The sequence below is a fragment of the Bufo bufo genome, chromosome 11 (genome assembly GCF_905171765.1).
Source record: "Bufo bufo chromosome 11, aBufBuf1.1, whole genome shotgun sequence".
Taxonomy (NCBI): Eukaryota; Metazoa; Chordata; class Amphibia; order Anura; family Bufonidae; genus Bufo; species Bufo bufo.
The window spans coordinates 80,111,811-80,138,339 of record NC_053399.1 but is presented as its reverse complement, the minus strand read 5'-3'; the positions used below and the strand labels follow the sequence as shown (position 1 = coordinate 80,138,339).

The 26,529-nt window shown below is 46.1% G+C and overlaps 1 protein-coding gene across 4 annotated transcripts in view; it reads left to right on the top strand.

Annotated features, from left to right (window-relative positions):
• BUB1B (BUB1 mitotic checkpoint serine/threonine kinase B) overlaps nucleotides 1-25,842 on the top strand; it is a 32,074-nt gene extending 6,232 nt beyond the window's left edge. For 2 of the 4 annotated variants that reach the window (XM_040411585.1, XM_040411584.1), the window contains exons 9-23: nucleotides 1,025-1,242; nucleotides 7,239-7,351; nucleotides 15,612-15,763; nucleotides 16,713-16,756; nucleotides 18,478-18,550; nucleotides 19,047-19,137; nucleotides 20,374-20,630; nucleotides 20,737-20,873; nucleotides 21,455-21,595; nucleotides 22,609-22,727; nucleotides 22,999-23,160; nucleotides 23,759-23,901; nucleotides 24,207-24,375; nucleotides 25,190-25,296; nucleotides 25,495-25,842. In XM_040411585.1, the coding sequence (XP_040267519.1) occupies nucleotides 1,025-1,242; nucleotides 7,239-7,351; nucleotides 15,612-15,763; nucleotides 16,713-16,756; nucleotides 18,478-18,550; nucleotides 19,047-19,137; nucleotides 20,374-20,630; nucleotides 20,737-20,873; nucleotides 21,455-21,595; nucleotides 22,609-22,727; nucleotides 22,999-23,160; nucleotides 23,759-23,901; nucleotides 24,207-24,375; nucleotides 25,190-25,296; nucleotides 25,495-25,672 (2,104 nt within the window). In that variant the 3' untranslated portion in view covers nucleotides 25,673-25,842. The remainder of the gene's footprint in view (nucleotides 1-1,024; nucleotides 1,243-7,238; nucleotides 7,352-15,611; nucleotides 15,764-16,712; nucleotides 16,757-18,477; nucleotides 18,551-19,046; nucleotides 19,138-20,373; nucleotides 20,631-20,736; nucleotides 20,874-21,454; nucleotides 21,596-22,608; nucleotides 22,728-22,998; nucleotides 23,161-23,758; nucleotides 23,902-24,206; nucleotides 24,376-25,189; nucleotides 25,297-25,494) is intronic. The other 2 variants (XM_040411586.1, XM_040411587.1) reach the window with 2 other exon arrangements.
• The last annotated feature ends 687 nt before the right edge of the window (nucleotides 25,843-26,529 follow it).

Genomic DNA, 26,529 nt, shown 5'->3' with positions numbered 1-26,529 from the left:
ATTATGATAATATCAAGACTATTATGGTGCAATGGCTGCTGCAGTTCAGCAAGAACTTTCGTAAGCGGGTCAACTGAGGCTGCCCAAAGTTAGTGCAAACGCACAGATGTTAGGTTGAGAATCCAAGTGAAGCAGGGCACTAAACGTGCTTGAAAACCAATTATTTTTCTGAATATGTTGGGATTTATGTGCCCTTCATTGTAGACACCCATGCGACTCTGGCCGTCAACTACAAACTGCTTTTCTTCTTCGGAAGTGGTTGTCTAAGTTGAGTCTGAAGTAGTGATCGAGTGACCTTTTATCTCTTGAAGGAGTTTACGTTATCTCCTATTCATAGGATTGGGGATAACTAACTGATCATGGGGGCCCGACTGCTAGGACCCCCAATCAATCCGAGAACTAGGGTCCCATGTCCCTGTACTGATGGCGCTCTACCGTTCAGTTTATTCTGTATGGGACAGCCTGAAATAGCCCAGCGCTGCACCCGGCTATCTCCAGCAGTCCCGTAGACAATTAGTGGAGCAGCATGACGCATGCCTGACCCACCGCCCCATCAGGATGGGAGACACGAGACCCCTCTTCTCTAGATTGCTGGGGGTTTCAGCAGTGTGATCCCTCACCGATCAGCTAGTGCTTCCTTATCCTGTGCGTAGGAGATAATTTTCAAACTTTCCACACCTGTAACCCAAATTTTTATCAAGTTATGGTTTTATTGTAAATGTTATTTTTTTATTTTTTCCCTGCAATTCTATAGAGAAACTGAGCACAGCGGTATAAAATAACTACTTGGCATTCACTGACTGAGGAGGGGTCAGCTGGGCAAAGCTGTGGGTGACTTCACATTTGTTCTGCAGAAGTTGCTGCATTAGAGATGTAGAAAATGCCCCCAAACATATCCAGAGTGGGACAGCTTTGGGCTAGTAGGGGGCATCAGTAACTGTGTCTCGCCCCCTCTCTATTTACCGGGGTTGTGTTAAACTATTCATAATACTAAATGTATTCCTATTACTTTTTTCTTCTTTAGAACCCCTTGCAAAATTAATCCTTCAGTCAGCAGCGTCTTGAGCTCTCGTAAGCCTGGTAAGGAAGAGGATCCCCTACAGCGGCTGCAGAGCAATTCAGAAGGCAAAGAGGAGATGGTCATGTACTGCAAAAACAAAGTCTATGCTGGTATGGAGGAGTTCTCTTTAGAGGAGATCCGGGCAGAAATGTACATGGTAAAGATCCGGAAGAAGAGAGAAGGTTTGTCCTCTTACAGTGCTGGGTTATGGAAATAAGGGGATGCGTTGTGTCGTATGATGCTCCTCCCTGTGATCATAATGGGAATTTGAAACGGTGCTGACTAGAATGTGAGGTAGTCATTAAAAGGGTATTCTGGTAATTATAAGCTGTCCCCTTTCCACTAGGTATCATAGGTGTCACGGAACCCACCGTGACCTGGGCTCCTGGAGGGAGCTGATGGCCAGTCTCCTTCCTAGCGACTACGGACCTAGGAATTTGGAGACCCCCCCTCCTTGTTTGGTTGAACCAGGTGTCCGGGGCCCAGGGATGGATGTTGCGGTGGAGCCTGGCCCTACAGCCATCCAATTTCCCAATTTAACACAGGCTCTGGAAACCCAAGGCCAATAACCATGGACTATCTCGGCAAATGGAACTGAAGAGGGTGATTGTAACCTCATGGACACCCCCAAGTGGACCCGTAGAGGCTCTCACCGGATCTGCCGTCCTTTAACTTGGGGGAGCTATGTGACGACATGGTCATCAGTTTGAGTTAAATGTGTACTGGTGTTGGAGATGTGTAATTATGTTGTGTAACTTGTTTCAAAAGACTGTCAGCCCCCCCCCCCCCCCCCTTCCTTCGTTAGTTATCTCCCATTGTACTCTGTAAGAGCTCAGGACAGTGACATTTCTCGTGCATGGCATTGGGGGACACAGCACCATGGGTATATGTCCAACTACCACTAGGAGGCGACACTAGACATAAAAAGTGTTGGCTCCTCCCCGTTGGGCTATACCCTCTCCACAGGCACTAGGCTAATCAGTCTTGTTCTAGTGTCCATAGGAGGCAGACCTGACCTGCTTTTTTTGTGCAGGTCATCCTGCTACTTTTTTATTATTATTTTTTTTCTTCAATCATATGGTCTTCTTGTACTTTCTCAAGGCACTGTCCACAACAGGCCTTCCTGGTTCAGCATGTGCATGGTAACCATATCTGGCAGGGGTGGGCCAGCCCAACCTCCACCTTGTCGGTCTACTGCTACTTCTGGTGTACCCAGTATATGGCTGATCTGGTGGGTGGTCCACATACAACCACGCTCCCTACACCATGGCCAGGTGGTTGTTGGCTTTTGTGCTAGGGTTGCTCTTGCCATCTCTATAAGGTATTACGGTATGCTGCACTCCGCGTTACCCCATATTATAAAGGATTACCCGCGTTGTTTTCTGTTACAGGGCGGACCACTCCTGGTGGAGTACAGTGATCTCCACTGGATCTTTTTCCTTGTTGGGGTACGTAGCTTGGTGAGCACCGGCCGCTGCAGCAGTTTTCGGCCATCACTGGATGTCCTCCACCATACGGAATCATTCTGGGTTCAGTTGTACTATATGACAGAGGGCAGTTCCCTTGGACCTTGCTATTGTCTGCGCCTGTCTGGTACTCTCTCCCCCTGGGAGTCTTCTGTGTGTTGGTCGCAGCTGGTTCCTACATTTCGTGTAGTCACTCCCAGTTTCTTCATAGCGACTTCGCCATTCCTTATGTGTCTGTTGATTTAGTGGTACATCCCAAGCCGCTGTACTTTCCCTCCCCGGGACAATGTATGCAGATTGCTAGCCACTATTCTTAGAATGGCTAGTTGTCCATGACCAATTCCTTCCCATATGGTGGTTCTTATAATTTTTTCTTAGATATTCTGGCTTTTGTTGTCCTCTGGTGGTTCAGTTCCTGGTTCCTTGTGAGCCCATACCGGGTACTCCTTTCTGGAGTCCCTGTCCCCGTTCATGTGACCACGCAGATTCTGTATGATAATCGTTGTTTGGGGGGGGACCTGGGTTGATTGTTCCCCTTGTGGGTTTCAATAGCCTTGTGGACCTCTCGGGATTTGGGTCTATCTTCCCATCCTCCCACGTCAAGTACCTGGTGTTGAGTGGTTTAGTGCTACGGTTTGCATTTCCACCTTATGGTTTCCTTTGGGAGGGTCTTCCTCCTGTTTGTAGAACCTTCCTCCTTAGATTGTTGGGAGTACTCCCCTTCTCCTCCCATGTCTCTCAGTCCAGTGTGTCCCTACTGAGATTTCCTGGGCCTGCATCTCCTTGATACTTCATTTGGGTTTTGGGATGCAGGTCTTATCTTTTTTCCTGGCCTTTACTTACTACCCCCTCCCTTTCCAAGGGTTGGCGGTTTCCCTTAGTTTCCCTTAGCGCCTTTGGGGTTTTCACCTTTCAATAGGGCGCTTAACTTCATCACCTGCTTTGTGGTGAGGGGAGACCTGCTCCCTTCATATGTGAGCCTTTTTATGGCTTCCCTCACTCCAGTGTGTCCCTGCTGAGATTTCCTGGGACTGCATCTGGTCCCCTTTTTTCCCTGATACTTTGTTTGGCCAAAGTTTCTCCGGTCTTGCGCTTCTCAGCGATCTTTTGTTTTCAGGGGCTCGTTCCTCGTCTCCTGATTTTGTGATGCCGGTCTTATCTTTTCTCTTTTCCTGGCATTTACTTACGACCCCCTCCCTTTCCAAGGTTTGGCGGTTTCCCTTAGCGTCTTTGGGGTTTTCTCCTTTCAATAGGGCGCTTATCTTCACCTTTTTTGCGCTGAGGGGGGACCTGCTCCCTTCTCATGTGAGCCTTGCCTTGGCTTCCCTCACTCGTTTGGTCTTCAGTGATTCCATGTTTCCTTGTTCCCCAGGCCTGTCAGGGGTTGGCCGCAGGGTGTTTGTGCTTTTGCCTGAGTCAATTAAAATGTTGGGTAGCTCCAATACGCAATGCTGTCCTACTTTCTCTCCAGCCTTTGGATGAGCTTGGTGTTTCCCTTTTGCCTTCTTCTTGCATTTGGGACCTTCTCCCAGGCTTTTGTCCTGGGGTGCTGGCAGTCTTCGCTGTTGCTTCCCTGGGGTTTCTCCCTTGTTATGAGGCTTCTTGCCTATTCCGTGCATTTCTCCTGTTGGGTCACATGGTTCTCCTGCACCTGTATGCCCAACCGGTGACATGGCTGTCCTTTTCCCACCCTCGGGGACTGCTTTGGGCTGTCCCATGGTGCTGTGTCCCCCAATGCCATGCACGAGAAAATTTGATTTTTTGTACTCGCCGTAAAATCCTTTTCTTGTAGTAGGCATTGGGGGACACAGATCCCACCCTATGTTTTTTACTTCCGCTTCTCCGGGCTGGTCTCTTGATCTTCCTGGTACGGGAGTTATTGGTTCCTTGCTTTTCTTCTCTCCTGCTTTTGGTACAAACTGATTAGCCTAGTGCCTGTGGAGAGGGTATAGCCCAACGGGGAGGAGCCAACATTTTTTATGTCTAGTGTCTCCTCCTAGTGGTAGTTGGACATATACCCATGGTGCTGTGTCCCCGAATGCCTACTGCGAGAAAAGGATTTTACAGTGAGTACAAAAAATCTAATTTTTGGCCAGGCTCCTGCTAGGACTGTCTGGAGCTATTTTAGCAGGTGGGGCAGACTGTCTGGGGAGTGGAAGGGGGAGGTGATGGGATTACAGTCTCATCTGTTTGCTTTCTGTATATAAGTCTGTGCAGTTGTTCAATAAAGCAGAATTTGTTTAACCTACACTGAGTCCCGTCCAGTGACTGGGGAAACTGGGAGCTACGGATCAGCTGTTTGCAATACATAGTAACCTAGTACATAAGGCCGAAAAAAGACATTTGTCCATCCAGTTCGGCCTGTCATCCTGCAAGTTGATCCAGAGGAAGGCAAAAAACAACCTGTGAGGTAGAAGCCAATTTTCATCACTTTAGGGGAATAAAAAATTCCTTTCCGACTCCAATCAGGGAATCAGAATAACTCCCTGGATCAACGACCCCTTTCTAGTAGCTATAGCCTGTAATATTATTACACAGAGTGGACATACTCTTCCTGAGTACTGGGGGTCCGTCACATTGGTGGCAAGCGGTGGGATGCTCTTCCTTGCCTGAGGGGACATTCAAACCACCACCAGGATTTATTTCTCAGCCGGCTGAGGAGAACTGACTCAAGTAGCCATGACCCTGGCAGTGGAGTACTCCGAATTGTTGGGGATCATCTGTCCAAAGGGAGAAAAGGGTCTGTCTATGGAAGACTACTTCACCCTCAGGCAGATGGCGCGAACAGCTCTATGGAATATTGCCAAGGCACACCGGGGCCGGTTTCATCCATTTTCAGAACAAAGGGTCCAGGATCAGATGGCCCTGCGAATGGGTATCCTGGGAGAGCAGCCTCAGGAGCATTGGGTGGCTGATTTGCACAAATTGGTTCAGCAAGAGGTAAAGCTGGATGAATGGTATTGTGCCCTGCCGGGATACAACTTTGATGACCCTGGACTGTTGTGGGACACCCTGGTGGATATGTTTAAGGTTGGGGATGAGGGGATCTCTGCACTGGAGGACCTTTTTGCTTACCGGGAAGACTGGCTTGGTTTGGAGAGAGTTTCAGAGCTGAGAGCTGATTTGGAGTACGTGGTAAAACAAGAATGGCTACTGGGAAAGGCATACAAGGAGCTGCTAGGACACGTCCAGCAGAGTGTCTCAGACCCTGTGGAATCCACATACCCAGAGACTGGATTTAATTGACTTTTCTGTAGAGGTTGTAAAGCTCACGGAGTCCCCAGATGAGGCGCTGACAACAGGGCAGAGTGCCACAAGCCTCTGCCCAGCAACTGTTACAGCCCTGGGGTTTCAGGAAGAGGAGCCAGACTACCTCCCTCCCCAGCGGCAGGTGGAGACCCTGGGAGAAGAGGTAGCCGACCTCTCTCCCCAGCGGCAGATGGAGACGGCAATACCCAGTGACCCCATCCCAGTGGAAAAGCTGGCATCTGGGCAGAGAGCAGTTGGCCTCTGCCCACCAAGTACCCACAGCTCCAAGCTAGAGAGCAACAATGCAGCAAGGACTAGCAGACGCCCACTCAACAGCTGGGGACATACAGAACAGAGCCAGGCCCCAGAGTTCAACAGGACCATTGTTTGTTTATGGGTGGGCTACTTGACTAACTTAGGCACCGACCGACAGGAGGTCAGGTACCTGGTTAGTCTACCTTTTGGGGAGGGGGGGAAGAAATGTCACGATGGCCAGCCTCCTTCCTAGCGACTAGGAATTTTAGACCCCCCCCCCCCCCCCCCTTTGGTTGAACCGGGTGTCTGGGGCCCAGGGATGGATGTTGTGGTGGAGCTTGGCCCTGCAGCCATCCAATTTCCCAATTCAACACAGGCTCTGGAAAACCAGGGTCATGGCAAACGGAACTGAAGAGGATGACTGTACCTCATAGACATCCCCCAAGTTGACCCGTAGAGGGTCTCACCGGGTTTGCCATCCTTTAACTCAAACTGATGACCATGTCGTCACATAGCTCCCCCAAGTTAAATGTGTACTGGTGTTGGATATGTGTAATTATGTTATGTTTAACTTGTTTCAAAAGAATGTCCGCACCCCCCCCCTTCGTTCTCTCCCATCATACTCTGTAAGAGCTCAGGACAATGACATTTTGGGCAGGCTCCTGCTAGGGCTGTCTGGAGCTATTTTAGCAGGTGGACCCCTGTAGTGTGGGGGCAGACAGACTGTCGGGGGAGGGGAAAGGGGATGTTATGGGATTTCAGTCTCATCTGTTTGCTTTCTGTATATAAGTCTGTGCAGTTGTTCAATAAAGCAGAATTTGTTTCACCTACACTGAGTCCCGACCAGTGACTGGGGAAACTGGGAGCTACAGATCAGCGGTTTGCAATATCTCCTGAGGAAGGAAGAATACAGAGGCGGACATACTCTTCCTGAGTACTGGGGGTCTGTCACAATTGGGGTTCCAACTGCTGTGGTTCTCGTTCCTCCTTCCATAGCCAGAACAGGGATTCTGTGTCCCCATGCTCTTCCCCAGCTGCAGGATCAGGGCTAGGATCAGATGAATGGATGGGAAGTCGAGCATGAGCACTGACACTCCATTCCATCTTTTGTGGGACTCTTGGAGATGCTTAAGAGCTGTACTGTGACTGTTTTGTCTCGCCATGCACAAGGCAGCTCGAAAACTAAATCTGTGTTCTCTCTTTTTCAGAAGATCTCCAGGCCAGTGCTCTCCGCAGACAAGAGCTGGAGAGGCAGATTGAAGAAATGGAGAAACGACTAAAGGGAAACTCTGTCACAAATCAAGAAACGGCAGCTGACCAGGTAACGACACTCGTCTTGTGTTCTAAGTTTGTTTTACATTAAAGGGAACCTGTCATCAACTTTATGCTGCCCATACTAACTGCAGAATAAAGCAGAGACAGGCGAGTTGATTTCAGAGGTCTGTCATTTATTAGTTAAAAGTAAGTGGTTGCCGAGAACCAACATCACAATCATTGTAGACTGGGCCTGGAAAATAGTCACGGCCACCTGAGAAGAGTCATGGTCATTCATAAATCCCTGCTCTCCCTGACCACCTGCTGATTGACACTCTAATACCTAGTTTTCCATTACGCCCCATGACGGCACCTGTGAGAGATCCTCCCCCTTCCGGACAGAAAGCGGGAACTTCCCAGATCTTTAAAAGGATCCTCCTCTCTCTCCACTCCTCAGTTTCTTCCTGTTTCCTGTCCATAGGACAGGTGTATGGATCTTTCCCAGATCAAATTTTCTGCAGGACCTCTAGGGTTGAATTATATACCTAGTGGAGGGTACCTGACGGCGTAAGACTCCACTAGGAGCCGCTGTGAAGCCCGGGTTGTCTCCTTTCGGTGCCATGGGGGGGATTCCTGTTGGCTTCCTCATGTCCCTTCTGCCTGCAGCTGGGCGATGTTCCAGGGGGGAGGGGAATCTGTCCTCTCCCTGCACGTCGGAGCGGCGTGTACTAGCAGGACCTGTTTCCGGTGTGCGGTGAGTTGGCGCGCAGGATGTGACGCGTGCGTTCCACGCTGGTGCAGGGAAGGGGAGGAGCCAGAAACTAGGCAGGTGGTGCTGGCCGGCCATCATGGAAGGGAGCAGCAGCAGTGTGGCAGGTTGCTGTACGGTGACCACTGCCCTTCCAGAGTCCCCCTGTAATTCCACTGATGATGCAGGAAGAGGGGGATGGACCGCAGCACTCCGAATCTGGCATGGTACTCCTGCGGGGTAAGAGGGGTTGTACCCCACTATCTCCTGGTTAGGAGATTGTTTCTTGTTGTTGACTGTGGGCTATGTGTTAATGCTGGTTAAGGAGCCCCAAGGAAGGTCACCCACAAGACAAAAGGCAGAGAGCGTGGCATTTGCAAAAAGAAGCTAAGCCCATCTTAGCCCAAAGACTGTTGTCAAGCATGTTTGGAAGAGTGGTAGTGGAAGAATCTCCATCTCTCTTCCAGAACATTCAAAACCTGGTCAAAATGGAAGTCCATTATTCGGTAGAACAGCTTATAAATCACTTCCTAGCTCCTCTAGACAGAGGAAAGTTCAGGTTGTAGTATCATACTGAGTCCGATTGGGAGGAAGAAAGCTTAATAGAAAATTCTGATTCTACCTCTGAGGACCTTGCCGGAAGGCCATTATTTCAAGTAGAGGATACAGACCTTTTTATTAAGAGCAGTAAGGTCTACTATGGAAATGGAAGACTAAAAATAATCCAGGTCGAAAGAGGATTTAATGTTTAACCCCTTCAGGACCGGGCTCATTTTCACCTTAAGCACCAGGCCATTTTTTGGAAATCTGACCAGTGTCCCTTTTTAAGTGCTAAAACCTTTAAAACGCTTTGACTTATCCAGGCCGTTCTGAGATTGTTTTTTCGTCACATATTGTACTTCATGACACTGGTAAAATGAAGTCCAAAAAATTATTTTTTTTGCACAAAAAAATACCTAATTTACCAAAAATTTGGAAAAATTAGCAAATTTCAAAGTTTCAGTTTCTCTACTTCTGTAATACATAGTAATACCCCAAAAAATTGTGATGACTTTACATTCCCCATATGTCTACTTCATGCTTGAATTATTTTGGGAATGATATTTTATTTTTTGGGGATGTTATAAGGCTTAGAAGTTTAGAAGCAAATCTTGAAATTTTTCCGAAATTTACAAAAACTCAATTTTTAGGGACCAGTTCAGGTCTGAAGTCACTTTGCGAGGCTTACATAATAGAAACCACCCAAAAATGACCCCATCTAAGAAACCTACACCCCTCAAGGTATTCAAAACTGATTTTGCATACATTGTTAACCCTTTAGGTGTTGCACAAGAGTTATTGGCAAATGGAGATGAAATTTGAGAATTTCATTTTTTTGCCTAATTTTCAATTTTAACCCATTTTTTTTCCACTAACAAAGCAAGGGTTAACAGCCAAACAAGACTGTATCTTTATTGCCCTGACTCTGCCGTTTACAGAAACACCCAATATGTGGCCGTAAACTACTGTATGGCCACACAGCGGGGCGTAGAGTGAAAGGTGCGCCGTTTGGTTTCTGGAGGGCTAATTTTGCTGGACTCTTTTTTTTTTTTTTACACCATGTCCCATTTGAAGCCCCCTGATGCACCCCTAGAGTAGAAACTCCATAAAAGTGACGCCATCTAAGAAACTACACCCCTCAAGGTATTCAAAACTGATTTTACAAACGTTGTTAACCCTTTAGGTGTTCCACAAGAATAAATGGAAAATAGAGATTAAATTTAAAAATTTCACTTTTTCGGCAGATTTTCCATTTTAATATTTTTTTTCCAGTAACAAAGCAAGGGTTAACAGCCAAACAAAACTCTTTATTTATGGCCCTGATTCTGTAGTTTACAGAAACACCCCATATGTGGTCGTAAACTGCTGTACGGGCACACGGCAGGGCGCAGAAGGAAAGGAACACCATATGGTTTCTGGAAGGCAGATTTTGCTGGATTGTTTTTAGACACCATGTCCCATTTGAAGCCCCCCTGATGCACCCCTAGGTTAGAAACTCCAAAAAAGTGGCCCCATTTTGGAAACTACGGGATAAGGTGGCAGTTTTGTTGGTACTATTTTAGGGTACATATGATTTTTGGTTGCTCTATATTACACTTTTTTGTGAGGCAAAGTAACAAAAAATAGAAATTCAGAAATTTCATCTCCATTTGCCATGAACTCTTGTGGAACACTTAAAGGGTTAACAAAGTTTGTAAAATCAGTTTTGAATACCTTGAGGGGTGTAGTTTCCAAAATGGGGTCATTTTTTGGAGTTAATACTCTAGGGGTGCATCGGGGGGGCTTCAAATGGGACATGGTGTCTAAAAACAATCCAGCAAAATCTGCCTTCCAGAAACCATATGGTGTTCCTTTCCTTCTGCGCCCTGCCGTGTGGCCATACAGCAGTTTACGACCACATATGGGGCGTTTCTATAAACTAAAGAATCAGGGCAATAAATATTGAGTTTTGTTTGGCTGTTAACCCTTGCTTTGTTATGGGAAAAAATGAATTAAAATGGAAAATTTGCCAAAAAATAGCTGTTTTGGCACTGTTTTTATTTTTTATTTACAAAGTTCATCTGACAGGTTAGATCATGTGCTATTTTTATAGAGCAGGTTCTTACGGAAGTGACGATACCTAATATGTATACTTTTTTATTTATTTAGGTTTTACACAATAATATCATTTTTGACACAAAAAAAAACATGTTTTAGTGTCTCCATAGTCTGAGAGCCATAGTTTTTTCAGTTTTTTGGCGATTGTCTCAGGTTGGGTATCATTTTTGCGGGATGAGATGACGGTTAGATTGGTACTATTTTGGGGTGCACATGACTTTTTGATCGCTTGCTATTACACTTTTTGTGATGTAAGGTAACAAAAAAATAGCTTTTTTGACACCGTTTTTATTTAATTTTTTTTACAGTGTTCACCTGAGGGGTTAGGTCATGTGGTATTTTTATAGATCAGGTTCTTACGGACATGGCAATACCTAATATGTCTACCTTTTTTATAATTTATCAGGGTTTTACACAATAATATTTTTGAAACAAAAAAAAAAATCATGTTTTAGTATCTCCATAGTCTGAGACCCATAGTTTTTTTTATTTTTTGGGCCATTGTCTCATGTAAGGGCTCATTTTTTGCGGGATGAGGTGACGGTTTGATTGGTACTTTTTTGGCGTACATGCGACTTTTTTGATCACTTTTATTCCCTTTTTTGGGAAGTAAGGTGGGCAAAATTTCAATTTCCTCATAGTTTTTATTTTTTTATTTTTATGGCGTTCACCGTGCGGGGAAAGTAACATGACCGTTTTATAGATCAGGTCGTAACGGACGCGGCGATACCTAATATGTGTAGTGTATTATTTTATTTTTTTTAATTTTTATTCAGTGATAAATGTGTTTTTTTGAAACTTTACTTTTTTCACTTTTTTTCACTTTTTTTTTGACCCAGACCCACTTGGTTCTTGAAGATGTAGTGGGTCTGATGTCTGTATAATACAGAACAATATATATTGTTCTGTACTGTATTTTACACTTGTCTGAACAGATCTATGCCTTTTAGCATAGATCTGTTCAGCACCATGGACAGCAGGATGCCTGAGAGGCGTCCTGTTGCCATGGGAACCTTCCCCGTCTGCTCAGTACTGGTCAGAACTGCGCAGACGGGGAAGGGTAAGTACAGGGCTGAGGGGGGCTCTCTGGGGGCTCTCTCCCTCTCCCATCGGGGGGCTGCAAAGGCACAGCAGCCCCCCGATGGGAGAGGGAGGGAGCTCCCTGCGCTGTTAACCTTTTCCATACACCGGTCCGTACGGACCGCTGTATGGAAAGGGTTAAACGGCTGACATCGCATCGCAGATGTCAGCCGTTTATACCAGGGTGCCAGCAATGTGCTGGCACCCTGGTATACCCACTGTACACCAACGATCATTGAAGGGGAGGCGGGCGGGGGATCGCGATCCCGCCTGCCGCACCGCCCGCCTCCTGCACCTTACCGCACCTCCCCACCGCCTGCGACACCCCCCCTGCACCACCCGCCCACATATCATCATTCAGGGGTGCAGGGGGGGTGAAACATCTTTATTTTAGACATACTAAAGTTTCTGATCCCCGCGGTCAGGGACCGCGGGGATCAGAAACTGCAGAAAGCGCTACAAACCGCAGGTCTGAATTGACCTGCGGTTTGCAGCGATCGCCGACATGGGGGGGGTCACAGGACCCCCCTCGGCATTGACCCAAGGTGCCTGGCTGTGTGTGACAGCCGGGATCTCAGCGCTGTCACCATGTCTGCAGACATGGTGACAGTTTATGCCATGACGTGTATACTCATCATGGCGCGCTAAGTAGCAGTGCTCCATGACGAGTATACTCGTCATAGGTGGGGAATATTTTCACACTTTCTCCTTCTCTGATCGCTTCCCTGACAGGAATTGGGGCGATCAGAGAAGGAGAAGCACATAGTTCCCCCCTAACCCCCCCTTACCTGCCCCGATGCGCTGTGATTGGTCCCTCTGCAGTAATGGACCAATCACAGCGATCGCGGGCGGGTCAGAGCTCCAATACAGCTCCTGCCGGCTTCTCTGGTTGCCTAGCAACCCCAGCACGCCGGCTTCACTGAAGCTTCAGCGCTTCGCTCCCTGCGCTGACAGTGAAAGCCGATCACGTACATGCACGTGGGGATGCGGTGAGGCACCACATTCACCCACGTACATGTACGTGATGTTGCGTGAAGGGGTTAAAATTCTGAGACCAAGGAAAGCGAGAGTGTTTCACATACAGGACTGTGTTAAGAAATTGGGGAACAAGCCTGATTTAAAAAAAAAATAAAAAATTGTATTTTTGTTTTATTTATTTTTTACCTGATCAGTAAATAGTGGCATGGCAAGATGTACCGCGGGTGGATGCCCCTGTGGCAAGTCGATAAAAAAATCGTCCCTCCCGATTTGAGGATTTGGGTTCTCTTAAAGACCTAATGGATAAAAGAGCTGACACCTATCTTAGAAAAAATTGGGAGGCATCCACTTTTTCCTTTAAACCTAATGATGCTAAGACATTCGTGGCTAGGTCACTTAAGGTTTGGTTGGGGGAGTTAGAATCGCATATAGCTAGTAAATCCCTGAGAGAACAACTGCTGGAAGCAATCCCTACTATGCTGAAGGCAGTTAATTTTATTTCAGACACATCGGCTGACTCGTTAAGACTGTCAGCCAGAGCAGCGGCTTGTCCAATTCTGCCAAAAGATTCCTATTGTTAAAGGCGTGGAAAGGGGACATTGCATCAAAATCCAAATTGGGTGTCCTTCCTTGTCAGGGTATTTTTCTATCTGGTCCCGCACTGGATGATATATGGGTCAAAGTCTCTGACAAGAAAAAAGCGTTTCCAGTACCATCTTTTTCCAAACAAAGAAAGCCGTTTCAATTTAGAGAGAAAAAGGAGGAGGCTAGGGATCAAAGGAAAAGCTTGGGTTGGAGAAGAAATAAATCAAGGTCTGTTGTTTTAAGTCCAAACCTCGGTCTTGAAAACACATCTCCGCATTGACGCCAGGCCTCAGGTGGGGGGTCGCCTCGCTTTATTTTTACAGCAAATAAGTCCTCACCAAGGAGAGTAAACATGACCGCTTTACCACAGCGTTCCCCGAAACAGGCAGCTTTATTAAGGGAAATAAAAGACCGAAGGGGCAAAGCGGTCTTAATCTTGGTGCCGGCAGGAGAAAGTGGGAAGTATTGTATTCAACACTTTTTCTGGTCCCCAAACCAAACGGGTCCTATCGGACAATAACAAATCTGAAAAAACCCGAGCTCGTGCCGTGCTATCCTAAGTTCCGTATGGAATCGGTAGCATCAACAATCCTTCATCTGTTCCCCAATTGCATTATGGCGTCAATAGATATAAAGAGCGCCTATTATCACATACCCATACATCCCTCTTCCCAGAAGTTTCTCAGGGTTGCAGTGCAGACAAAAGATTCAGTCCTTCATCTAGAGTTCAGAGCGCTTCCCTTTGGGGTGTCTCAGGCACCGAGAATCTTCACAAAACTAATGGCGCAAATAAGGAGATGGACATCATAATCATCCTGTACCTGGATGATCTCCTTATAGTGTGACAGTCTCAGAATATCCTGTTCGGTGTCAGTTGGAGATCAGAGAGTTGGTCACATGACACAACTGAGGATCAGAAGGGAGGTTATAACTCACAAATACAGTCAATGATGAGAAGATTACATTCACTACAGACTTATCATTCTAGCAGGTCAGAGAATAAACATTTTAGCGAGTTCTTCTTTAAAGCAAAATCGATCTTCTACCCTGCTGAGATTACCTGGCAAACCCATCTGTCGGAAATGTGAGAAAGCTACACCTCCCGAAACAGATGTAATGGCCCCTCCCCCAACCCTGAGCGCATTGGGTGGGTGCTGTGATTCATGTAGAAGCGGACTTGTTGAAGGAGGATTTTAAAAAGGTTGTAATTGCTGATTTCTTGCCACACCTGTTCAAGGTTTTGTCTGGTATTGCAGCTCAGCCCCTTTCACTTCAATGGAAGATGAGCTGCAATTCCAGACACATCCCATGGACAGGAAGAGGGGGGGATGAAGGAAGCCATGTTTGTCTAACTCTAAGCAGCCCCTTTACGTCTGGGATGCCAAGAAGGATGAGGTTTGAAGGACTTTTTCCATTAATGGTCCTGAGAAGATTTCCTGTCTAGGACTGGAGAAGTGGCAAAATCAATCGAAAGGAAGCCTTGCCTTGCAGTGAAGAGAGCTAGGGTCCTAGCTAGGAAGGAAAGCGGGGACTAAAGTAATGGCTGGCCGGGCATGCAGGTGGTAGAAGTGCTGTAAGTAAGCGCGAACTCAGCCCTACAGTAGGGTAACAGAAAGAAGAGTGCTTCTCTAATCGGTTGCCGGGAAAATGGAGGGCCACCAGTCGCATGGAAGGGATGTTTGCCAGAAGGGCCCCATCTAAAGATTGGCTGGACACTGGCAGTGAGAGCACAGCTGACAAAATCTGTTAGCAGATCTCTCCCCTGTGTGCCGAAAGAGATGACCTCCCCCAAGTGCAGCTGGGTCGCTTCCCTCAGCATGCTGCCTTTTATTGGGGGAACAGTGCTGGAATGAGGGGGCGTGAAGTAAGGTGATGCAATCGCTGGTGTGTAACGGCAGATTTGGTAGTCTGCCTCTTCTGGAGATGGGAATGAGCAGGAAGTTTGGTGGCTCAGTGGTCTTCCAGTGGGGTAACAGGTGGCATCATGTGGACTTCGACCTAGGTTCAAATCCGATCAAGGACAACATCTACGTGAAGTTTGTATGTTCTCCCTGTGTATGTGTGAGTTTCCTCTGGGTACTCCAGGTTCCCCCCACCGATTTGATATAGAATAGGCTGTTAAATCAACGATATGAAGTAGGATTTTTTTGTCATGCAGTAGATGGGGAATTTATGGTTGGAGGCAACAAATGAAGCATTTTAGTGTAGAGTCTTTTATGTTGGACTAGATTTAGCATTATTGATGCCTGCTGCTTACCACACAGCTAGCATTTTGGGAATTGTTATCTTTTCATTGCAGCCTGTTCAGTCTGGAGAGTCCTTCAAAATATATTGTGATCCTGAAAACCAATCTCCTGAACAAGAGGTGGTGTCCATAGCTACGTGTCCTCAAAACGAAGAAGTTCAAGCAGCATCTGTGGAACATCATCTTGCTGCTTCTACATTATCAAGGCAAGTGTAGACACGTGGTTGATTTTTGTCATTATGGAAGGCCAGACATGCTTTTGTGAACGCTTTAACCCAATGTGCTGTATTTTAGGCTTCTATGGGATACTATCAGTGGGGGTCTTAGAGAGGGATACTAGTCTACTGGTATTCCTAAAAGAATGGACTATGACATTTGTTTGCCATTCTTGGCGTCTGCTCGTAGAAAATCTACATCTAAACTAGAGATGAGCAAATTTCTTGCAATTAGTTTTGGGTCTGATTTTTTTTAAAAGCTTGATTCAGGTGTGAATCCATTCTACCTGAATCAAATATGCTCCAGGTTCGCTGAAAGTTGGTATATAACACTCTCTCGTCTCCTAGGACTTGTTTTCTGAAAAGACTCTAGGAGGAGGAAGAGTCTACTACACTATAGTGGGTTTCTGGGCAATATATATGCATTGTCTGGGTTTGGGGGGGGGGGGGGGGGGGGGTGCCTTTTCTCTTTCCGGAGATTGCCTAAGATGTGTAGTACGTGTGCGGAGTATTGTAGGCCTGGCTTACAATACTGTTCATGCATACTCGTCACCCTTCATAAGGACATGTAGTACCCCAGCCAAGGCCTCTCAGGCAGCTAAGCAAATTTTCTTTGCTCTAAGGAAAGAAAGAGCTGGGTTCTTAGTATAAGACGCTCAGATTTCCTTTCCCTTTGGAAAGGAACCTAACTTGCGTGTCTGTCTTCCAGAGAAGCATTATGTGAGTAACTCAGGCACAGCAATAGATTAAAAAATCATTATTAAAAAGCACTGATTGAACAGTTTGAGGCAACCACCAGGGGAGTCTTATTATGAAAAAGCACTAATTAAAATGTTTGAGGCTACCACTAGGGGAACATCTCCATAGACCTTGTCATAGAATCTTTTAATTGTTTGGAATTAATAAATAAAAAATTTGATTTGTTCCCTTTCGTTTAAAGCACAGCGATCCCATTGGTGGCTGAAAACAAACTTGGTTGTCTGGGTGAGTAAAAAGCTCCTTAAGCCTTATAGGAAAAATATAGTTAAAGGTAATAGAACACAAAATAAAGTGTGAAAATAAAAATATGGTGAAACGGTGGTTTATTTGGCTTCCCTGCCCCTGTGATTTATTTATTTTTTTAATAGAGATTTTACTTTCATTCTTATGCTTAATTTATGCGTTCAGAGCAATGGTTTACCACCACCTTTCGCCCTCCCATTAAGTAACAGGGCCAGGCATCCTTCTTGTCGTCCTGCCTGGCCCTGAAATTTCTCGTATGTGCCGGCAAGAGTTTAGTCACCACATGTACGATATCTTTATTGAGCTATCCTCTTTAATGAGATCCAAACTACACACGTGCCGACTGAACTCCCGCCGGAGCATGCACAGCATTGCAGGTGAGCCCTATTAGGCCTCATGCACACAAATGTATTCTCTTTCCGTGTCCATTGTGTGTTTTCTTCTTTTTTTTTTTTTTTTTTTGTTTTTTTGCAGACCGTATATGGAACCATTCATTTCAATGGGTCAGCAAAAAAAACGGAAGTTGCTCCGTTGCATTCCGTTTCTGTATGACCGTATTTTCCCCTCACCCACGACAGCACCACGAGAGAGGCGCCGCCTCCACAGACAAACCTGAAGCATAAAAAGGCAGAGGCTCTCTTCCCACCTCAGGCTTCCCTCCAGGGACAGGAAACCATACTGAATTTCTATAGCTGGCTTCTTCCCCGGCTATCCCTGGTTTACCTGCGGTCTTCTATAGTATATGGTGGCATATTCTTGCACCAAGGACCAGCAGAGGCGCGTTGGCTGATACAGAGAGCTTTGAAGCACTGTGGGATTTGGTGGCGTAGTGGCGCACCTTAGGCAGCAAGGAGCAAGGCCCAGGGGAGGAGCGGTGGCTTCCGGATGCCTAAGTGACTTGACAGGAAGCAGAAGACGTCGGTGGAACTCAAAGGCACCGGAAGTGTGGGCGCGCGGGGATGACGTCATAGGAGGCTCGTAAAGAGCACTCCTATGACCTTCAGTCAGTGGTCAGATCTGAGGTCAGCTCTGCTAGGTGCACTAGGAAGTTGGAGAGTCAGAATGAGCAGAAATCTAGAAGAATTCAGCATCTTAATTTGGTGAGCTCCTCTGACTCAGAGCGAGAACAAGATTTTCATTCTTTTGAGGATCCATGTTGTGACGTATCATCTGACTCTTCTGGAGAAGATGCGCACGGACGTCATCTGTATTTTTTTTGTGGATCAATTTTTGGCGGACCACAAAATGCATACGGTCGTGTGCATGAGGCCTTAACAGGAGAGCAGGACATGATGAGGGAGAAAGGCGGTGAGAAAGGTGAAGAGGTGATCCAAGGGGCTAGGTCCTCCCCTCTCCTCAAACTGCAGAATTTTCACTCAGCCTGCCTGGTTTTATCATGCTGACAGATGCTATTTAAATGATAAGCTAAGACACTGACTGAGATTTATCAAACTTGTGTAAAGTAGAACTGGCTTAGTTGACCATAGCAACCAATCAGATTCCACCTTTCATTTTCCAAAGGAGCTGTGAAAAATGAAAGGTGGAATCTGATTGATTGGTTGCCTTGGATAACTCAACCAGCTCTACTTTACACCAGTGGGATAAATCTGCCCCAGTGTGTTTTATAGATTGGATATTACATACCAGCAGATTTCATCGTAATATCATTATGACAACTAGTTTAGGTACTGCTGTCTCCACAGAATCTTCTCCAGAGCAGTCCTCCAATCTGCCATTCACTATATTTGATGAGACCTGCGAAGCAGAACCTGACATGTAAGTGGACTCTGTCATCTAATACGCTAGTATATAATCTTCTCAACAAGGTCTTCCATCATTTATTTCTTCTGTAGAATTGCAGCTTGACCGTTTTACTAGATGATGATGATGGGGGATTCGCCTATTGCCATGGCTCTGGCCGCTGGGTGTAGGGCAGTGTGGTGTTATATGGCATAGGGACAGGGGTTGTCCTAGTGTCCGCCCAATATGCAAGTGGTCGGCTGACCTCTGATTTATACTTGCACAGGTTGTCAAAGGGTCATGAAACAAAGTATTCAATGTTACGCCCATTTCTATATTATACCTGCCTTTGTCGTACAAAATATGGATTATATAAACTTCCCCATTGCGTAGTGTTTGCACTGATACGTGCTAGGACATATATTAGATCCTCCAATTCCATCCCATGCACTAGAAATAAAAAGGAAATTTTTCTTTCCGAAGAGGTAATTGAATTCCATAAATCCTCACGTGTTGCCTGTATCTTCTCTAGTGACTCTCAGGATAGCATGCCTCCTCCCAAACGTCGCCCACTGGCACCTGTTCCAAGAGCTCTTGCTAAACCAGAGGAAACACCACTTACCGTAAGTATTTTTTTGGCTGTTGACACGTCACTGTATGGCACTATGCAGATTTTACAGAGAATCTGTCCCAGCGTTACACTAATGAAAAGGCTGGGTCTCTTACATGGAGTGGCCTGGTTGTTTCGCAGACAGGGGAACATAAAACTAATAACAGATTCCTTTAATGTAGCAGAGGGGCACTTTAACTTTGAGCAGGTTTTAATGCCATCCCAACATCTGCCCTACATGCATGGCAGATGTTGGATCTTTCACTCAGAAAACACCCTGGGCTAATGTATTCGATCGGCAAGAACGCCGATCGCAGACGTTTAACTCCTCAGACGCTGTGATAAAAAGTGCACTAAGCGCTGAAAACAGCTGTAATGACTCCCCCCATGTGGAGATCAGGGTAGCCATTAATTGGTTGTAAACAGCCTGGAAGTATGCTGAAGGCTCAGAATCCTATCGTAGGTCTTTTCCAATGTAGACTTGCAGGTGACAACATTGAATTTACTATTCAGCAAAGCATTAATCAATCCCATTGAACTATTAAAATATAAATATTTATCGTGTACTGTGAACGCAGTAACAGAAAAATTCACCTCCCCAAAAACATTTAATAAAAAAATTATACTCACTCCCAAGATGGTATCACTGATAACTACTGATTGCAATACCAAAAATTAGCCCTCACACAGCTCCCTAAGTTCTAGGTGTCAGAATAAGGTGATGAAAATATTTTTTTTCCCCCAAAGTTTTTTATTTTTAAGAATGAAGGCCGTGGGTCTGTTTTTACCGCATAGAAAAAGGCTGTAAAAACAAAACTCGTAGAACTACAGCGGTTCCACCCCATTTGGAGCTTCCCCCACTACATTGTATGAAATGTTAAATGCTGCCTTTTAGAAAGCACAACTTGTCCCATAAAAAAAACAAGCCTCCATAAGGTTATGGGAACAGAAAAATAAAGTTCTGGGAAGGCAGTGAGTAAAAAAACGAAAATGGAAAATCTCCATGCCCCTCCTTGGCAGTCTTCTTGAGATGGAGCAGTAGCCCACGTGTGCATCCGCTACTTTGTTCATATGGGCAGACCCAGGACTGACGTTCTCGTGACCGTGGGGGATAGAGAATCCGTTTTAAAATTTGCCACCACCCCTTTAAGAAATAAGATGGTTGTAAATAATATCTATGAAATGGTGTTCAGACTAACTGAATCCTAAAATTTTGATTTGTTTTTTTGGGGATAATTGTTTTGTAAAGAGCACCCTTGAAGATATTGAACCCTTAAGTGAAGAAGCCATTGTGACTGGTTCAGACAGAAATAAAACCTTGTTTGCGGACCCGGAGGACACATGCGACTTTATGAGAGCAGCACAGTTTGCATCCACTCCCTTCCAGAAGGCCAAGGATGAGCTGGAACAAAGTGATCCTTCTGACCTTGAGAGAATACCACTTAGGGAGATGACTCCTGTGTCGGAGGAGTCCTATAGACAAGTGGTGTGCCCCAAGAAGCTGAGGTACAGAATTATCATAGTTGTTCCTTTTTTAAAAATTGGGTTTATTTCTGCATTTCAGGTATAACAGTCTATTGGCAAAGTGTGAATGTGTGTCTATTATTTCCAGTCCCATTTTAGAAGCCAGTCAAGAAAATACCCATTCCTCAGTGTCTTCTGCGTCCTCTGTCTCTATTGGTTCTAGCTTGTTGACCTCCAAGACGCTGATGGTCCATCTTGTATCTGGAGTGTATGAGCAAGCTTTCGGTAAGTCGTTGCTTTAGCAGAATGTATATCATGGCTTCTGTTTGATGAATCAGTTTTCTAATTGATCGGGGTGTATGATAGCAGAGTGATAAGCAAGGACTGGAAGCAAGAACTACTAGTGAAACAAGACTAAGTGTACGATTTCCCTGCAGCGCCACCACAGGAGGAATAAAACATTACACCGAGGTCCTGAACAGGGAACCTGTCATATCAGATTTTGCACCTACCCTGCGCTATGTGCCATGTACAGAATATCCATTTTGGTCGATAACCTCAGCAACTTGAGGGGCACAGGAAAAGCTGGCATATGCAAATGAAGTGTAAGGAGTCCACTTCTGCTTTGAGGAGTCTGTCATATTCATGAGCTTTCTTAGTAACCCAACCTCCTTGAAGTTGATTGACGCTACTGCTTCCAGGATGCGTTCATTAAAATCCCAGGCATGCACAGTTCTAAGGTGTACTTCTGGCTGACTTCAAGCACTGGGGCATATGAAAATGGGTTCTTCTCAAATACTGTGGATGGATTTTATCCAAGAAATGATCATCGACTTCTTATACATATCTTTGTGCCCATATTTCAGAAGAGGCTCCTGTATCGAAAGGAAGCGGAGAACTGCAACAGAATCTGCTGGAGGCCATGCCTGAGCTAATGGTGTCAGAAGGGATCATTCAGGAGGCTGGTCAGGTCCCCACTATAAAGGATCAGGAAGATGTTCTGCTTGGTAAGCCGGAAGACTCAAGTGTGTTAGATTCTGTTCTAATACATCAAAATGTTCTGCTATAGTTTAGAAAAGGGCCTTAAATCTAGAATCTGTCACCCTGTATACTATTCTTGGTTGTCCACATGTGTGTATATACAGCTGGGGAGCCCTATATGCTTTTATCAGTAGTGGAACATCTTTGCCCATTTAACACTTCTCCTGTACATTGGTACTCGCAACCAACTAGGGCTGCAGCTATCGATTTTATTTTAGTAATCAAGTATTCTATCGATTTTAATCCAACAATTAACCGAGTACTCTAAAAGTTTTCCTTTTAAAACTCATCAGCTCCCCTCTGGGCCTTCAGCTCCCCTCTGGGCCTTCAGCTCCCCTCTGGGCCTTCAGCTCCCCTCTGGGCCTTCAGCTCCCCTCTGGGCCTTCAGCTCCCCTCTGGGCCTTCAGCTCCCCTCTGGGCCTTCAGCTCCCCTCTGGGCCTTCAGCTCCCCTCTGGGCCTTCAGCTCCCCTCTGGGCCTTCAGCTCCCCTCTGGGCCTTCAGCTCCCCTCTGGTCATAGTGCGTGTTTACATGCACTATGTCCTGATGATGTCAGGATCCAGTGCAGCACGGTGCGGGCCGGTGGGTGACCATGGAGCGTGAGTAATAGCAAGCGTTTCACTCGCGCTCTGTGATCACATGAGACAAACAGATCCTTGATGCAAAAAATTTGCATCGAAGATTTTTTGTGTTGAGTTACTCGATTTTATTTGAGTAATCGTTGCAGCCGTACAGCAAACTGCTAAAGGAACTGCAACGTAGCTCCATTCATGTGCAGGAGCACTGCAGCCTCTTTATCCTGAGGACTGATGGTGGTCCCAGTGGTCAGACTCCCACCAATCTGGCAGTGATAGCATTTCTCAGCTATATGCCATCACATCCTATGAGGAGAGAAAAACACAATATCTAGAATCTCTCCACAATTATAGACCAAGTGAGTTACGGTATCCAGTGTCGTCTTCTTCTACTGTGTCTTGTAGGCGGTGACTCCTACAGTCTTAAAGGTGAAATTATTCTTGGGGAGAACAGCAGAATTTATATGGGGGCCCAAGCGGATTCTGATATGGAAAATGTGAAAGGAGTGGGAGTCGCCTTAAAGGTGTGTGGTTCGTTCCTTGCATGGCATGACGTTTGTGACTTTTATATGTGTGATCACTACCAAACTCCAAAATGGCAGATTTTAATCTTTCACCCACCTTCCCCTGCAAGGTGCCCTCTAAATTGTCAGAGTGGAATTACAGTACTCTTCTCCCTTGGCTGAGGTGGACCCAATGGGTATCTTCCCCGTCGGCTAAGGGGACCTGAGTAGATATCTTAGAGGTCAAACTCTTACTATTTTTCCCTTTTATTAATTTGTGGTCTTCTGGCAGGTGGATTCCAGACCTCTTCCATGGGATTTCTACATTGTACAGCAGCTGAAGGAGCGACTTGGTGAAGGCTTCATGACTCATTTTGTGGAGCAGAGTGACTGCTACCTCTTTCAGGATGGATGCGTTATGCTTTACAAGGATGTCGGACTCTTCAGCGTCCAAGTGAGTATGTGCCAAGTAAACCTTCACATGGACCCTACAGGGAAATTTCCCAGTGGGCCCAATGCCCAAGGGGGCGGCTCAAGCCCCCCTCCTACAAGTGCATAGCAATCTGACGCATCTGGTAATAGTGGGGCGGCAGTATGGAGCGACTTTCCTGCACGCGTGCTGAGGATTTATGGGACTGAGTGCTGTACTATCTCTGTCAATCCCATAGTGTAATATGTCTGGCTTGGGCCCCATGCACACAACTGTATTTTTCCGCATCTGATCCGTGTTTTTTTTATTTTTATGGATTCAATTTAATGGGGCCGAAATAAAATGCAGGGAGCAAACCTAGTGCTTTCCGCATCCGTATGTCCGTTCTGCCAGCACGCGAAAAATAACATGTCCTAGTCTCGTCCATTTTGCAGACCAGGATAGGAAAGGTCTACAGAAAGGAAAAAAAATGGCGACATGCACACAGCCAGTATTATACAGTCCTGTGCATGAGGCCTTAACAGGGTTGATCCTGCTGACAGGTGCTTTGTAGGCCCTTACAGAATTGGCATAGCTCTCGAGCAGTCGTGTGCAGTCTAATGATCTTTTCTTCCCAATGCAGGATATAATTCAGAACCCTAACGCTGTGATGGAGGAAGTTGCTATCCTGCTTGTCTACAACCTATTGAGCCTCGTAGAGAAACTGCACACAGCAGACATAGTCCATGGAGACCTGCGGCCGGAGACTCTACTGCTGGATGTTGGGTCGGTGTTCCTTCACGTCACACAATACCATTGTATTCACGCTGCACGTGACCTTACTTTTCATTAGGGGACATTTCTGCTCAGGCCCAGCCGCATGTATAAGGCTTATGTTATGTCTGGAGTCCTGGTAGAGAGGTCTTTCCACTGTTCCTTGTGTTCAGCTTGTTGTTTCCAGATTCTGCACATGGAGGCATCTACGCTTCTTCAGACGTCAATCCAAGAATTACCATTTTCCCTTCTTGCATGGTTGACTTGGCGCTTCGTTAATTTCTTTCAATCATACGTCCTGTTTGTTCTCTCTCCAGGATTTTTGACCTCTCCTCCTGCACAGACATGAGCACTTTCTTCAAGTTGATTGACTTTTCTCACAGTATGGACATGCGCCGGTGTCCCACACTGACCGCACAAGCTTTTCCGATAGCACCGACCGAACATGGACAACAGATTTTAAGCCCACAAGCCTCCCCCTACCAGGTAAATGGGAGAGAACCGGATTCACTTTTTATGCTGAAAGGTGTCTATTGGGTTCAGGATGGCTCTGGTTTAGAACAGGTAGGGTTGGGGGGTTTTCCCGTACATAGATATTGATGGCCTGTCATTAATATCAGATCGGTGGGCTTTATCCACTGTGTAGTTTGTGGCATCGGTGTACCGCAGCGTAGATTCTGTTGATGGAAGCTCATCTGCAGTACCCTAGTGCGGCCACTAGACGGTGCTCTGAGCCTTCTGCTTCTGGCTTCATCCACTCTATGGTTTTCTCACCCTGGCTCCAGCAGCTGATCAGTGGTAATGGAAAATAAAGCTGAGCTCTGTTATATATATATTGGTTTATGGGATTCGCTGCACAATTTTTGAGTAGCGGCGCAAATGCAGAGGCTCTGCTTCCAGCGTAGCAACTGTTCATGCGCCACTACCCAGAAGTGTAATGAAAGCAGAGCCTCTGCACCTCCACCTCTGCTCGGAGCAACTGCGCAGGCGAGAGATTTTCAGAGCCAGCCGAGATGTCCGGTCCTGTCCGTCAAGTGATGGAGTGTCCTCAGCTTGAGGGGCATCCTGTTGGGTGCTTCACGAGACGAACCAGTTTGCTCAGCTCTATTTTATTTTTATTTTATTTTTATTATTTTTAACCATGTGCTGCCTGGGGAAAGTGTTTTTCATGCCCTGGGATTCCCCTTTAAGCTGTAATTGGGAGATTATAATCATCATAGGTGAAAACGCTGCGGCATTGATGTCAAATTCTTTGTACATTGTGACTTCTCAGCATATATTGTAATTCTGCTGCCCTCAGGTGGATCTTCTTGGCATTGCAAGTATGGTTCATTTGATGATCTTCAAAAAACCGCTCCAGATTCAGCAAAACGATTCTTCATGGAATATCACAAAAGAGGTCCCAGGGTGAATAAATCAATCAATCAATCAATCAATCATACCCTATTCTATGAGAGTAACCAATATATTATCCGATTATGGCTAGACATAATACAGACTTTTGCTATGGGCCCCATGATTTCTGTGTACACCCCTGGCCCCACAGTACATATCACCGTCAGTAAATATGACTCCTTGGTATCCATGATCTCTACTCTGTTGCAGGTTATGGAATAAAAGTCTATGGAACACATTCTTCTCGAAGATCCTGAACTCGAGCCAAGGGTCCACTGCGGAAGTACTGAAGGAGCTGAAGGACAAGATGGCCGAATTATCAGACGGCCTCTTCGAGGCAGTTATCAGCTATTTTACGGAGTTGGAAACCGCGGCTTACCGTTTGTGATTGTCACCTGACTATTCCTGCATTTTCTGTCCATTTTCTTGTAGGACGGTTCCAGGACACGTTCCCTGACGCCGTGCTTGTCATTTCTATGTTCATATGTTTTGTAGAATATATATTTGTGTGTCCTTCATTTATTGACCTGTACAGTCACTACAGCTATTTCTAGTAAACATTTTTTGCACATCTGTGTTTTTTTTGTTTTTTTTTTGCTTTGCTTAAATTATATCGATTTCTTGTCTCCGTGCTGTGTTATGGTAGGTGCAGCATGGAAGGGAAAATCGATTATTCTAAAGTACATGACAATCTCTATCAAAGCTAGAACCAGCCCTGTACCTCACATGGCTCCAGAGATCTCCTCATTCATTGCTCCAATTGCTCTGCTAGATTTATCTCGGGTGGTGTGTCCTTTCTGCTGCAACTCTTTCCCTATCACAGGGTGTGTCTCTTCTGCTGCAGCAGCTCTCTCCCTATCACAGCTCAGAGGGTGTGTCTCTTCTGCTGCTGCAGCAGCTCTCTCCCTATCACAGCTCAGAGGGTGTGTCTCTTCTGCTGCTGCAGCTCTCTCCCTATCACAGCTCAGAGGGTGTGTCTCTTCTGCTACTGCAGCTCTCTCCCTATCACAGCTCAGAGGGTGTGTCTCTTCTGCTGCAGCAGCTCTCTCCCTATCACAGCTCAGAGGGTGTGTCTCTTCTGCTGCAGCAGCTCTCTCCCTATCACAGCTCAGAGGGTGTGTCTCTTCTGCTGCTGCAGCAGCTCTCTCCCTATCACAGCTCAGAGGGTGTGTCTCTTCTGCTGCTGCAGCAGCTCTCTCCCTATCACAGCTCAGAGGGTGTGTCTCTTCTGCTGCTGCAGCTCTC